At 46.3% G+C, this 13374-nt stretch overlaps 1 protein-coding gene across 2 annotated transcripts in view; it reads left to right on the top strand.

Annotated features, from left to right (window-relative positions):
- The window catches only part of CNNM1 (cyclin and CBS domain divalent metal cation transport mediator 1), a 62821-nt gene that overhangs the window by 27600 nt on the left and 21847 nt on the right, over nucleotides 1-13374 (top strand). For both annotated transcript variants that reach the window (XM_056120582.1, XM_056120581.1), the window contains exons 2-3: nucleotides 9056-9199; nucleotides 12161-12301. In XM_056120582.1, the coding sequence (XP_055976557.1) occupies nucleotides 9056-9199; nucleotides 12161-12301 (285 nt within the window). The remainder of the gene's footprint in view (nucleotides 1-9055; nucleotides 9200-12160; nucleotides 12302-13374) is intronic.

Consider the following 13374-nt stretch of genomic DNA (forward strand, 5'->3'; position numbering starts at 1 on the left):
GGAGGCCATCACTTTTGGTCCTTTACCTACTTTCAGCACACATCGCCCATCCCGACCAATCCTTCCAACCATCATTTTCTTAGTGATCCCTTCTCTACTCCAGCTGCCTTCTCCCCCAGCTCATGAGGCAGGCTTCAAACTATGGAGCAATCTTCCTGGAGTTAGTTTTCTTGTCGCCTGCCAGATCATTTGCTTTCTACTGTATATCTTAATGAGCTATAATAGCTCTTAAAATTAGTGAGTGGGAAGTTTGGCACTTTGAGAGTTCTTAGCGACTGGATGGATGGTTCTGTGTGCTGTGTGCTTTGGACTTATCTCAAGGGTGAGAGCGTGTGGGGAAAATCACTTTGCCCCTTATTTTTCTGCTCCTCCGCATCTGACGTTCAGCACAGCTTTGCCATCTTCTGTCCTTGTCTATAGTTAAGAAACGTTTCATGATTACGATCATTAGCTTAAATTATTCCACAAACTTCCTACATTTTTTTTAGAAAGTTGGAAAGAAATTTAAATGAAGGATTGTGTCGTGAGAAGGCACTTGGGAAATTCTGCCTGTCTGGGTTGGAGTAGCACAGCAGGAAGAATGTGAATTTCTCATTCACAGACCCTCTTAGGCCTGCAGAACTGGGGCACAGCCAAAGTGTAAGTGACTCCCCCAAGTCTGCCATTAAGAAGTAAACACAGCCTCCATTTATGGAAAACAAAAAAGCGGCATTTGGGGATGGAGCCATAGCACAGCGGGTAGGGCATTTGCCTTGCAGGCCGTCGATCCAGGTTCGATTCCTCCGTCCCTCTCGGAGAGCCCAGCAAGCTACCAAGAGTATCTCGCCCGCACAGCAGAGCCTGGCAAGCTCCCCGTGGCGTATTTGATATGCCAAAAACAGTAACAACAAGTCTCACAATTTGTTGTGAGATGTTACTGGTGCCTGCTCAAGCAAATCGATGAACAACGGGAGGACAACGCTACAGACAGTGCTATAGTGCTCAGAGAGAAGTCCCTCTGGACTCATGTCCTGCCCCGAGAGTTGATAAGATCTCCATTAAGAGAACCTCTGGGTTTCCTTCTCAAACCCAGGCCGCCAGGGTCCTTGGATTCTCTCTCATTCATCAGAGAGAAAAGCTCATTCCTGCTTATTCCACTGCCATCATGGGGGGCTCCTCCCCCATTTCTAGTCTCGGTGGCCTTACCGTGTCTATTTCAGGTGTCTCTTCTAGAGCACAAAATGATCACATTTTACCTGCATTCCTACCCATGTCCAATTAATATTGCCCTTTCATTCCAACCAATTCTCTTTTTATGAAGCCCTCTTATTTCTACTAAATTACATAGGTTGCTGCTTTCAAACCTACCACTTTCTTTTTTTCACTTTCTTCTTTTTTAAAATGAACAGCTTTATTAATAAAAAGGTGAGAACCCTACCTCCTGTACTGTCTCTCTGGCCTCACTTTTTTCTCTTAAAAAAATTTATTTTCGGCACCATGGTTTACAAAAATGTTCATTAGTAGGGTTTCATACACAAAACATCTCTGCACTGCACCCTCCACCAGAGTGGCCGCTTTCCTTCACCACTGTCCCAGTGAGCCCTCCCCCCATTCCTCATCCCTGTGGTAAGCTTCCTAAAATCTGTTCTCAGGTTTTGTTGCCTTTGAGTATTTGTTATTCCTCTAGTAGGATTCTTTATATCGCATATGAGAGAGATCATTTTGTGTCTGACCCTCTCCTTCTGACTAACTTCACTCAAAATGATATTCTCCAGATATTTACTGTTAATTCACTTAGCAGTAAATTTCATGATTTTATCTTTTAGAGCTGAGTAGCATTCCACTGTGTACCATAATTTCTTGATCCAGTCATCTGTTCTTGGACACTTCGGTTGTTTTCAGGTTTGGGCTTTTGTGAATATAGTGCTGCAACATAGGTGTGCATAGGCACTTTCTCAATAGAGGGTTTTTTTTTAATTTTTTTTAATAGTGAGACATCATGAGGTACAGTTGCAGACTTACACATTTTTGTGCTTGGGTTTCAATTATACAATGATCAAATACCCATCCCTCCACCAGTGCCCATTTCCCACCACCACGGATCCCAGTATCTCTCCCACCCCCCATCCCCCCCATCCCACCCTGCCTCTGTGGCAGGGCATTCCCTTTTGTTCTCTCTCTCTTATTGGGTGTTGTGGTTTGCAAAAGAGGCAATGGGTGACAATTATGTTTAGTCTATAGTCTACTTTGGGATCCTCCCAACACCTTTATTTGGTGTTCCCTTCTCTATCTGAGCTCCCTTTTCCCCTAGTATGTGTGGTTGGCTTCCAAGTCATGGAGTAAAATTCCTGGTACTAATCTTGGCCATTCTTGGTTGTTAGTCTCCTATTTTGTTACTTTATGTTCCCCAGATGAATGCAATCTTTCTATGTCTATCTCAATAGAGTTTTAAGACATTGGGATAGATTCCTAGAAGTGGAATTGCTGGGTCATATGGAAGCTCAATTCCCAGTTTTTTGAGAAGTGTTCGTGTTTTTTCCAACACAGGTTGAAACAGTCGTCTTTCTCAACAGCAGTGAACAAGGATTCCTTTCCCCCCACATCCACACCAACACTGGTTGTTCTTGTTCATTGTGATGATTGCCAGTCTCACTGGTATGAGATGATACTTCATTGTTGTTTTGATTTGCATTTCCCTGATGGTAAATGATGCTGGGGATTTTTTCATATATTTTGTGGCCACCTTATCTTTTGTCTTCTTTGAGTAGGTTTCTATGCATCTCTTTTCCACATTTTTTGATGTTGTTTTTCCTTGTGTGGAGTTCTAGTGCTTTGTATATCTTGAATATCAACCCCTTATCTGATGAGTGGTGGAAAAATATTCTCTCCCAGTTTTGGGGGTGTCATTTTATTCTGGTCATGGTTTCCTTAGGCTGGGGCGATAGCACAGCAGTAGGGCGTTTGCCTTACACGCAGCCTACCCAACCGACCCAGGTTCAATTCCTCTGCCCCTCTCAGAGAGCCTGGCAAGCTACTGAGAGTATCTCACCCGCACGGAAAGCCTGGAAAGCTCCCTGTGACGTACTCAATATGCCAAACACAGTAACAACAAGTCTCACAATGGAGAAGTTACTGGGTCCGCTTGAGCAAATCGATGAACAGCGGGAGGACAGTGGACGTTGTTTCCTTATAGATGCAGAAGTTTCTTCGTTTGATATAGACTCTATTTGATTATCTTCATTTCAGTTTGCTTGGTCCAGTGTTACTGAATCATTAAAGATACCTCTAGCTTCAGTTTCTACCACGATTCTTTATATCCCACATATGAGAGATATAAAATGGTTTATCTCTATTTTCCTCAATGTCTTTTTTTTTTTTTTCGCTTTTTGGGTCACACCCGACAATTCTCAGTGCTCGAGGGACATATATGGAATCGAACCCGGGTCAGCCACATGCAAGGCAAATGCCCTACCCACTGTACTATCACTTCAGTCGCCATATTTTCCTCAATGTAATTTATGGACTCAAGTCTGATATTGAGGGGTTTCCCCCCTTTTTTTTCTTTTCTGTATTTTGTGCCACTCCCTGTGATGCTTGGAGGTTACTCCTGGCTCTGTACTCGGAAATTACTACTGACTGGGCTTGGGGACCATATGGGATGCCAGGGATCAAACCCAGGTCAGCTGCATGGAAGGCAAGTGCCCTACCTACTTTACTATCACTCCAGCTCCTGATATTGAGGTTTTGGATCCATTTTGATGATTTGACTTTTTGGCATGCTATTAGAAAAGGGTCTGAATTCATTATTTTACGTGTGACCAGCCAGTTTTCCTAACATCATTTGTTGAAGAGGCTTGGCTTGCTCCCTAACTATCTGTATTCCTGGGGATCTTTCCTGAGCCTACCACATGCAAGGCTCAGCCTGTTGATCTATCTTTCTGGCTCCACACTTGTTGTTGTTGTTGTTGTTGGGCCTCCCCAGTGGTGCTCAGGAGGCCCAGAGTCCCTTCCCTGTGGTTCTCAGTCAACCGGGGCAATAGTTCAATGTTCAGAGGAACATGAGATGCCAAGGGTCAAACCAGTGTTAGCTACATTCAAGACATGTGCCTAACCCCTGCAATATTTCTCTGGTCCCCCAATTCATTGTCTTTATCTGGTCCCCCAATTCATTGTCTTTAATAGTACATAATTAAAACTTAAAACCTCTGTTTCCTGGGGAACATGTAGTGTCCTCCAACTGACCTTATAACATGTATCTTTGTGATGAATTTTCAAGTGGAAGTATAGGGGATTTTTGTGAAGTGTCATCAAGTGTTGATTTGTCTTTTCCTGTCATATGGTTAATCTCTCAGTGACTAGAAATGTGACTATATTTTGTATATTCAGGTCTCTGCATTAGAAGAATTATCCCATTATAGAAAATAATTTTAGGAAATCCGTTTTTCACATTTTTCTATTATGCCAGTCATTTGTTTTGGCATCTACTAACTCATGTTAGCTGAAAAGTGAGAACGGGTGCCATAAGTTTAAGAACAGTGTGTTGGGAAGGGAGGACCTTAAATTGAGCACAGACTAAAAATGAGTATACTCTAATTTAAGCTGAAAACATTTCAGTCCAGATGGGTAGGGGGCAGTGATTTCAGTGAATGATAATCTTAGAACCACTGACGCAGAATTTAAATACATTGTATTTTTGTTTGTTTGTTTGTTTGTTTGTATTTTTGGTTTTGGGGCACACCCAGTGATGCTCAGGGATTACTCCTGGCTCTGCCCTCAGGAATTACATGTGGTGGTACTCAGAGAAGCATATGAGATACCAGGGATCGAACCCAGGTCGGCCACATGCAAGACAAACTCCTTACCCTGCTCTCTCTCCAGTCCCCTAAAAACATTGTACTTTATAAAAATATAAATATTTTAGCATCTTGGTTTAATATCATCTACATATATCACCAGTGGATTACTGATAGATAGATAGATAGATAGATAGATAGATAGATAATATTAAATTTACTCAGTCTTAGTTCTGTTCCAAGGTGTTTTTATGGAGAAAACTCTGGGTATATGTCCTGAAGTCTGGTTGCATGTCCTCAAGGGCTTATGATCTGAGGATGAGGAATGGCCTAGAAAAGCAAGGAAGCAAGCGTGCACACGTGCACACGTGCACAAGCACACAAACACACACACACACACACACACACGCGCGCGCGCGCGCGCCCTACAGCAACAGCAAAGTGTGATGAAGCTCTAATAAATTTATCAAGGACTTAGAAATACAAGCAAGGAGAGGTTGATTCCATTTGAGAATGGCGCAGATCTGGACCCTGTGAGGAAATCTGACGGACCTGCAGAGACAGAGTGAGAGAAGGAAACAGTGTGAACAAAGGTTTAGAAGGTAGACATGCAGGAGTTCCAGGAAGCACAAGTAACCAATGCACCTGCTGTCTCAAAGGATTAGGGATCGAGGTGATGCAGAAAGCAAGAGCCATGCTTTGCTAATGCTTCTGGATTTGGTTTTTGTGCACACTAGGGAGTCGTGGCGGGTGTTTGAGAAGCACATGGGGATGATTAGGTCGGGGTGTGAGCATGGTAAAGACTAGGTTAAAGGTGGAGATGAAAGTAGACACCATTCTTGAGTGATACAAATGCCATCTTTCCAGTTAAAAATCTCAGTGGGCAACTATCTTATAATCTGATTACTTAATACAGAAATTGTTATTTTATGTTAATAAAAATGACGCCTCCAACAACTTGACTACCCCTACCAGGTGTTTCTAGCAATGACCAAGCAAAAGTTTAAAGGGTAACAATGATAAAGCATGAATCATTGTTTTCTTTCTTTTTGTTTTGGGGCCACACACAGCTCTTTTTTTGCTTTTGTGTGTGTGTGTGTGTGTGTGTGTGTGTGTGTGGAGTAGGGAGCCTACACCCAAAGTGTGTTGCTCAGAACTTACTCCTAACTGCACTCAGGAATCACTCCTGGCGAGCTCAGGGAACCATATGGTTTGCAAGGAATTGAACTAGGTCAGCTGGCCTCATGCAAGGTGGAATCCTTACCCACTGTACTATGGCTCCAGGCCCTCCAGCCAGATTTTTCTCCATAAATATCTTAGCCAAGGAAATGACTCACCTAGACTTTCATCTTAAAAACAGGACCTCAAGAGTGGAAAGCAAACCAAAATGAAGCATTAGAGGTAAGACTCAGTCTCAGATACCTGGGTCTGCCATCCAGTCTGCCTCTTGCAGGCTCTGTGACTTTTTGCGGTGGGGGAGTGGGGGGCATACTTGGCAGTGTCCAGGGCTCACTCCTAGCAGTGCTGGGAAGCCCAAGTGTGGTGCCTGGGATTGAGCTCAGTAGGCCACGTGCAAAACAAGTGCCTCAACCATTGCATGTTGTCCAACCAACCTGTGCTATACTAAACTAAGTTCTCGCATCTGTCAAATGGAGATGACAATGGTGCTTTCCTGGAGGCTTCTAATGAGAATGGAATGAATCAATACACATAAACCCAGGTATAGTTAGAGCTCAATAGCATAATGATTTTTATTCAGTTGCTAGGCAATGAAAAAAATAACTAACTCTGGGCTAAATGTGTAGCTAAACAATGAGTTGCCCTTGACAAACTACCTTTGTAACTGTGTTTACAAACCATTTCTACATAGTAACTAGGTCAGTGGTCTACATGGAGAAGTTAGCAAGGATTAAAAAACACTGCACTTGCCGACCTCAGTGCCCAGAAGGAGAGAGAGAGAGAGAGAGAGAGAGAGAGAGAGAGAGAGAGAGAGAGAAGAGAGAGAGAGACCAGGGGAGAGAGAGGAAGAGAGTGGGCGGAGGGAGGGAGAGAAGGAAAGTACCTGTCATAGAGCCATAGAGGCAGGCAGGGATGGGGAGAGGAAGTGGGAGGGAAACTGGGGTCATTGGAGGTGGGAAATGGATACTGGTGGAGGGAAGGGTGTTGGATCATTGTATGACTGAAACCTGATCATGAACAGTTCTGTAACTGTGTATCTCATGGTGACGCAATTTAAAATTTTTTCTTAAAAAGTAAGTAAAGTAAAGGCCCTCCCGTTGATCGTCGATTTGCTCGAGCGGGCCCAGTAACGTCTCCATTGGAGACTTTGTTGTTACTGTGTCTGGCATATCGAATACTCTCGGTAGCTTGCCGGGCTCTCTTAAAAGAAAAGAAAAGGAAAATAAAAAGAAACAGTGGAAGATGGAGAAGGTCACTGGCTTGCCAGGTATTACCCAAAACTCATCCCATGATGATTTGCAACATTAAGATATTATTGTAATCTGGGCAGGGGATAGAATAGAAAACCACTGCATTGGGGACTGGAAGAATGGTACACTTGCCTGGCACAAGGCTGACCCAGGTTCTATCCCCAGCATCCTATATGGGTCAGAAGTGTTTCCTGAGTGCAGAGCAGGAGTAACCCCTGAGCATTGCCTGGCATGGCCGAAAAAAAAAAACGAAAAACAAACACATAGAACATTGCACTGGGGAATTCGAGCTACAGATTATCTGAGCTTGTAGCTCGAATAAGGTGTTTCCTCATTACCAACGCTGCTAACAAGCCCCCACTAAAAGGTAGAGCCATAAAAGGGCCACCCTTTGATGATGCTCATAGATTTTGTGAGTCAGGAATTGGGTCGAGGTGCAGCAAGATAGACAGTCCCAGCCTCCCAGCTGGGATGACTGGGGAGAGCCCCAGAGGATGGCGCTGACCCACTGGAATTAGTGAAACAGGATGTTTCTTTGCTAAGCACATCAGCACTTTGGTAGGGTTCCTAGAAGATGGGGCTCTGCGGAGACCTCGCTTCAAAGTCAACTCGGCTGGTATTATTCCCGAACCCTCCACGAGGAGCCTAAGACTCAGGAGAGATTCTATTGTGTGCATAATAACTGGAAGATTGGTGGCAGAGGATGGGTTAAGTTGGAGGGAAACGGCAGCTAGCCTTACCATTTCTGATTCCAAACTCACATTCTGTTGTTAGATCAGTGTTTCCCAAAGTGGGCAGTGCTGTCCCCCATACCCCCCAGATGAAGGGCACAGTGGGGATAGTGGCCTCAGGTGAAGTTGGGGCATGCTAAGTAGGTTTTTTTTTTCCTGAAAAGGGAACTGTCACTGTCACTGTCACAGTCCTTCTGTTGTTCATCGATTTGCTCGAGTGGGCCCAGTAACATTGTGAGACTTGTTACTGTGTTTGGCATATCAAATACATCACGGGTAGCTTGTCAGGCTTTGCTGTGCGGGCAAGATACTCTCGGTAGCTTGCCAGACTCCCCAAGAGGGGTTGAGGAATCGAACTCCGGTTGGCCGTGTCGGCCGCATGCAAGGCAAAAGGGAATATTAGGTCAAATAAATCTGGGAACCGCTGACTTAGGCAATTCATTCTCTTTTTGTATTATGTATTTTGGTTTGGGTTTTTTCTTTTTTTTTTTTTAGAGGGGTAGGAGGCTCAGCAGTGTTTAGGGATTACTCCTGGCTCTGTGCTCAGGGATCACTCCTGGTGAGGCTGGGGAGACTATCTGGAGTGCTGGAGATCCAACCTAGGTTGGCTACATGCCAACTCTCTGAACTCTCTCTAGCCTCATCCTCATTTGGTTTAGATATACTTACTAATACGTGAAAGTCTGAAGGAAAAACATTGAACTGACTTTGGCCCAATAGGCCCTATGTCATTTCAGAAAGGAAACAGAGATATGTCCCCTATCTGGGGGCTAGAGAGCTAGTACAGCAGGTAAGGTGTTTGCCTTGCATGCAGCTGACCTGGGTTCGAGCCCTGGCACCACCCATATGGTCTCCCCAGCCCTCCAGGAGTGATCCCTGAGCACAGAGGATCCCAGCTCTCCAGGAGTAAGCCCTTAGTAAGCCCTAAGCCAGGTGCAACCAAAAAAAATGTTAAAAAGAACCTGCCTTTCAAAGAACTTCTGCACGAACTCACTTTCTAAGGAGTTCCTAAAATGGGTCTCTTTCCAAGATGATGAAAGAGCGACTTTGTGTCATTTTTCTTCCAGTGGAAAAGTTCCTGGAAATGTCCCAGAAGCTTCACAGGGCCCTCATTTGTTTCTAGGGAAATCTCACCTGGCCATTGTCCAGCGGGTGAATAACGAGGGAGAAGGGGACCCTTTCTACGAGGTGATGGGCATCGTCACCCTGGAGGACGTCATCGAAGAGATCATCAAGTCGGAGATCCTGGACGAAACAGACCTGTACAGTGAGTGCTCGGCCTTGGCCATCTCCCGAGGTCACTCTGGGTTCCTCTGAGGTCTCTGGGCTGGCTGAGTCAGCTCTCGAGTGTGCCAGCGTGGTGGGCCAGCCCTGTCATGGTCCCAGGTGCTGGCACGGGCAGAACGCTTCAATCCACTCCGCCTGCGCTGGAAGTGGGCATGAGATCACCCGCCAGCCAGCTAAGCTAATATCCTTAACGTCCCCTTAGACTCTGCTCCTCCGTGATTCTTTCCTAGCCCTGCTGCCCTGGTTTCTCGCGTTCCTCCCTCCCGCTCCAGTTCCTGTCCCTGCTCCCTTCTTTCTGGTTTCCTCACCCTCCTACCCAATCCCACCAGACGCTGTATGGATTCCTCTGGGTCCATTACAACCCTGCAAAGGTGCGATCCTCTCTGAGCGGGGGAGCGCTAACTCCATCCACGGGGTCCCCTAGGTCAGGATGCCTTTCCTCCCGGTAATTTCATTCTGTGGGAATGGCCTGGTTCATGCTCAGTTATCAATCAAACGTTCGGACACAGACAATGAATCATGCGGGTGTCAGTCCTTCCGAGTAATAGATCAAACCACTGAGCTGGGCCAAGGCTTGAGGTCACACAGGAGAGTCACGGCACCGCCACCAGAAGCCCACTTTGGCTGTGATGCCCCTGGCCAACCTCCTTCTCCCCTGATAGGAACCAAGCCCACCTCTGCTGCTTCCTCCCTGTCCCTTCTCCTTTGCCCCACACTCAATTTAGAATGGCCACAAGTCTCAAAGAGGTCTTAAGGAAGGCGTTCCCATGGAAGTGTTAGGGGCCGATAGAAGTGCTGGCCACCTTCGTGAGTTATCACCTTCTCACATCCTTCATGCTCCAAACACCATTGCAGTCAGCAACACGAAGCAGAGATGTGAGGCCCACTTCTCTGGTGATGAGCGTCAAATCCATCAGATGCAGGAGAGAAAGATGCTGTTGAGGCAGAGAGAGAGAGAGAGAGAGAGAGAGAGAGAGCAGAAGAAAGCAGCTTGCCCATGGCTTTGCTGTTCTCCTCCTGAGCAATCCTTGTTCTAAAGGAGAGTCTCTCCTGCCCTCATAAATAACCTACTGCCATGATCCCATTTCTTTTTCCTTCCTTTCATCATCCTTCCTTCCATCCTTTCTTCCATCCTTCCTTCCATCCTTCCTCCCTCCTTCCATCCTTCCTCCCTTCCTCTTTTCTTTCTTTCTTTCTTTTTTTCTTTCTTTCTTTCTTTCTTTCTTTCTTTCTTTCTTTCCCTCTCTCTCTTTCTGTTCTTCCTTCATCCCTCTCTCCTTCCTTTCTCTTTCCTTCCTTTCTCTTTCTCCCTTTTATCTTTCTTTCTCCCTCTCTCTTTCCCTTTCTTTCTTTCTCTTTCTTTCTGTTCTTCCTTCATCCCTCTCTCCTTCCTTTCTCTTTCCTTCCTTTCTCTTTCTTCCTTTATCTTTCTCTTTCTCCCTCTCTCTCTTTCCCTTTCTTCCTTCCTTCCTTTCTTCCTTTCTTTCTTTCTTTCTTTCTTTCTTTCTTTCTTTCTTTCTTTCTTCGCTTTTGTGCCACACCTGACTGTACTCAGGCATACTCTGGCTCTGCACTCAGGAATCACTCCTGGTAATCAGGGACTGAGCCGAATACAATACATAGGATCCCACATGGAAAGCAAGTCCCCTACCCACTGTACTATCTCTCTGGTCCCCTGCCATGATTTCTTAAGCACCCTGAGAAGGGGAATACTGGGTTTCTCTTGGCCCTGGCCCAGCAAACATCAGGGTCTGTGTCTCATTGTTGCAGTCCCAGGAGGGAGTGTCAGAGTTGGAGCCAGGTGATAGCAAAGGCTAGAGTCTGAGGCAAGACTGGTACATGGGAAGCTCAGTTCTCCCTTCTACAAGGAACCCAAAGAGTGTGGCAGAAATAGAAGAGGGAGAGCACCAGAGAGCCAGGTCCTGGGCCTTGAGCATCAGCCCTTTGTTTCATGACATCTGCTTGGCCGGTGCTGAAAGGTCCCTCAGCCTCACTTGAGTCCAGACTGAGCTTAGAGAAAACCCATAAGTTTTTCGTTGCTTCCCTTGGCACAGGATAGATAGGCTAGAAGAAATTTTGTAACTCAAAACTAAGAAAGAGTAAAAGAAAATGAGACGAAGAAATTGTGCCTCTCGATACAAACTTGAAGACATGTTTAACAAATTAAGTGGGTGGGGGGAGGGATCAATTTGGAAAAGGTAGTATACCTTTTATACGGCCTCAGTTTCTCAAGTCGCAGCTTCTGCTGAGATCCCCATAGGACCCCCCACACCACTGTCGCTGCCAGGACGGTGCCTGTGTCCCCCTTTATTTCCCCCAGTTCACTCACTGTGGAATAGCGATGGGGAGAACCTGAGAATTGTGAGTGACAAGAGACTTGCTCTCACCCCAGCCCCAAGTGGCTGGCCTCGGGCATTGCTCAGAGCATGGTTGACATCAGCAGGAAGCCAGCAGGTGAGTCTAGCTCTGAGGACAGGAAAAAAGCAGTGGCTCGAACTCCACCCCTGCAAACACACCATCCCTTATGTTTGCCTTCTTGTAAGCGTTTCCCAGATACCTTCTGGTTGGGGTCTCCTGCCTGCTGCAGAGGGGAGCAGAAGAGCTGGGGCTAATTAGCGTGAAGCTCCCTGGGTGCTGATGTTCACAGCACCACAAGTGGTAGGGAGGAAGACAAGGGGAGGCAGATCAAGAGCCCAGCCCATGGTCCCGCGCCACCCTACCAAAGTGTCGGTGCGTGAGATGGTTATTCAAGGGTCCTGGTCTGCCTGCTCCCACCGTCTCCTCCTTCTGGACATCCATCCTCACCTGGGAGAGGGCTGTGCTGGGCCCTGGACCTGACACTTGGCAGAAATCCCTGTGGTCCCAGAGGACGTGTCTGTGTGCGTCTGGGGAAGCCTGCCTGAGCAGCAGCAGCCACTGTCTCTCCCCTGTGACTCCACAGCCGACAATCGCAAGAAGCAGAGGGTGCCTCACCGGGAGAGGAAGCGACATGATTTCTCCTTGTTTAAACTTTCCGACTCGGAGATGCGGGTAAAGATCTCTCCGCAGCTGCTGCTGGCCACGCACCGCTTCATGGCCACAGGTAGGACCAGCATCGTGTGTGTGTGTGTGTGTGTGTGTGTGTGTGTGTGTGTGTGTGTGATGGGGAAGGGGGTGCTGGGATCTGGAACAATTCACCACCTGCAGCTGGTACCGCTCCAGAAGCTGACCTTGCCTCCAGCAGGGGAACAGGACGCCACAAAATCAGTTTCCCCCTCCCCGATCCTCTCTGGAGGGAAGGCACAGAGTGAGCTCTGTTTGGCTCTGCAGCTACCGCTGGAGAAAGCTCCAGAAACCATTGCCACCACTCTCCCACCTCCAGGTGGAGCCCAGGTAGACTTGTGTCCCGCTGGAGTTGGGTTCATCATGGGTTGTTGGAGGAGAAAGGAGGTTGTCCAGCAGCACGGGGAAGAGATGGTTCTCCCCAGCAACAAGGTCCTGGGATTCACTGTCCTCCCAGGGTCCCTGGAAGCCTGAGGACTGGGAGCTCTTCCAAGACAGAAGTGGACTGTGAATCTTGGAATCTTTCAAAAGAAAAAAAATAAAAGTAGAGCCTGCAAATTAATCACTTCTTTCTTCTTTTGAAGAAAGTAGTCTTTGAATCTTTTAGCCTCACCCAGACCTAGAATGGTCACACCCCATCACTGAGCACAATAACTAATCCAACATGGATTACTGGGTTGAGAACAAGTGCTAGTCCTGTTCCAGGTAGTAAGAATAGAAGCATTTAGATTGGAGCTTCTTTCCAAGTTAACTTATGGAATGCTACCTCCGGGTTTCTCTTTAACTACTGACTGATTTTTCGGAAGCTGGAAAATCAGAGAGGCTGAGAAATCAGCCAGGAGTTAAAGAGAATGTGGATGCCAAGTGAGGATGTTAGGATGTGGTTAGGATGCAGAGCCGACTCTCAGAGCAATGTCCGCATCTATTAATAGATAGCATCTGTTCCCCCTGAGGCATGATGTCATAGTGCTTCACACTCTTGAGGAGCATTTTCCACGCATAGAATTCATTGTCTCTCTTAAATTGATTTTGTTTCATTCTTTTCTTCGAAATATTTTATTGAGGTTCTGTGCTTTACAATACTTTTAATGATTGTTTCTCATACACATAATT

The sequence above is a fragment of the Sorex fumeus genome, unplaced genomic scaffold (genome assembly GCF_029834395.1).
Source record: "Sorex fumeus unplaced genomic scaffold, SorFum_2.1 ptg000043l, whole genome shotgun sequence".
In the NCBI taxonomy this organism is placed as follows: domain Eukaryota; kingdom Metazoa; phylum Chordata; class Mammalia; order Eulipotyphla; family Soricidae; genus Sorex; species Sorex fumeus.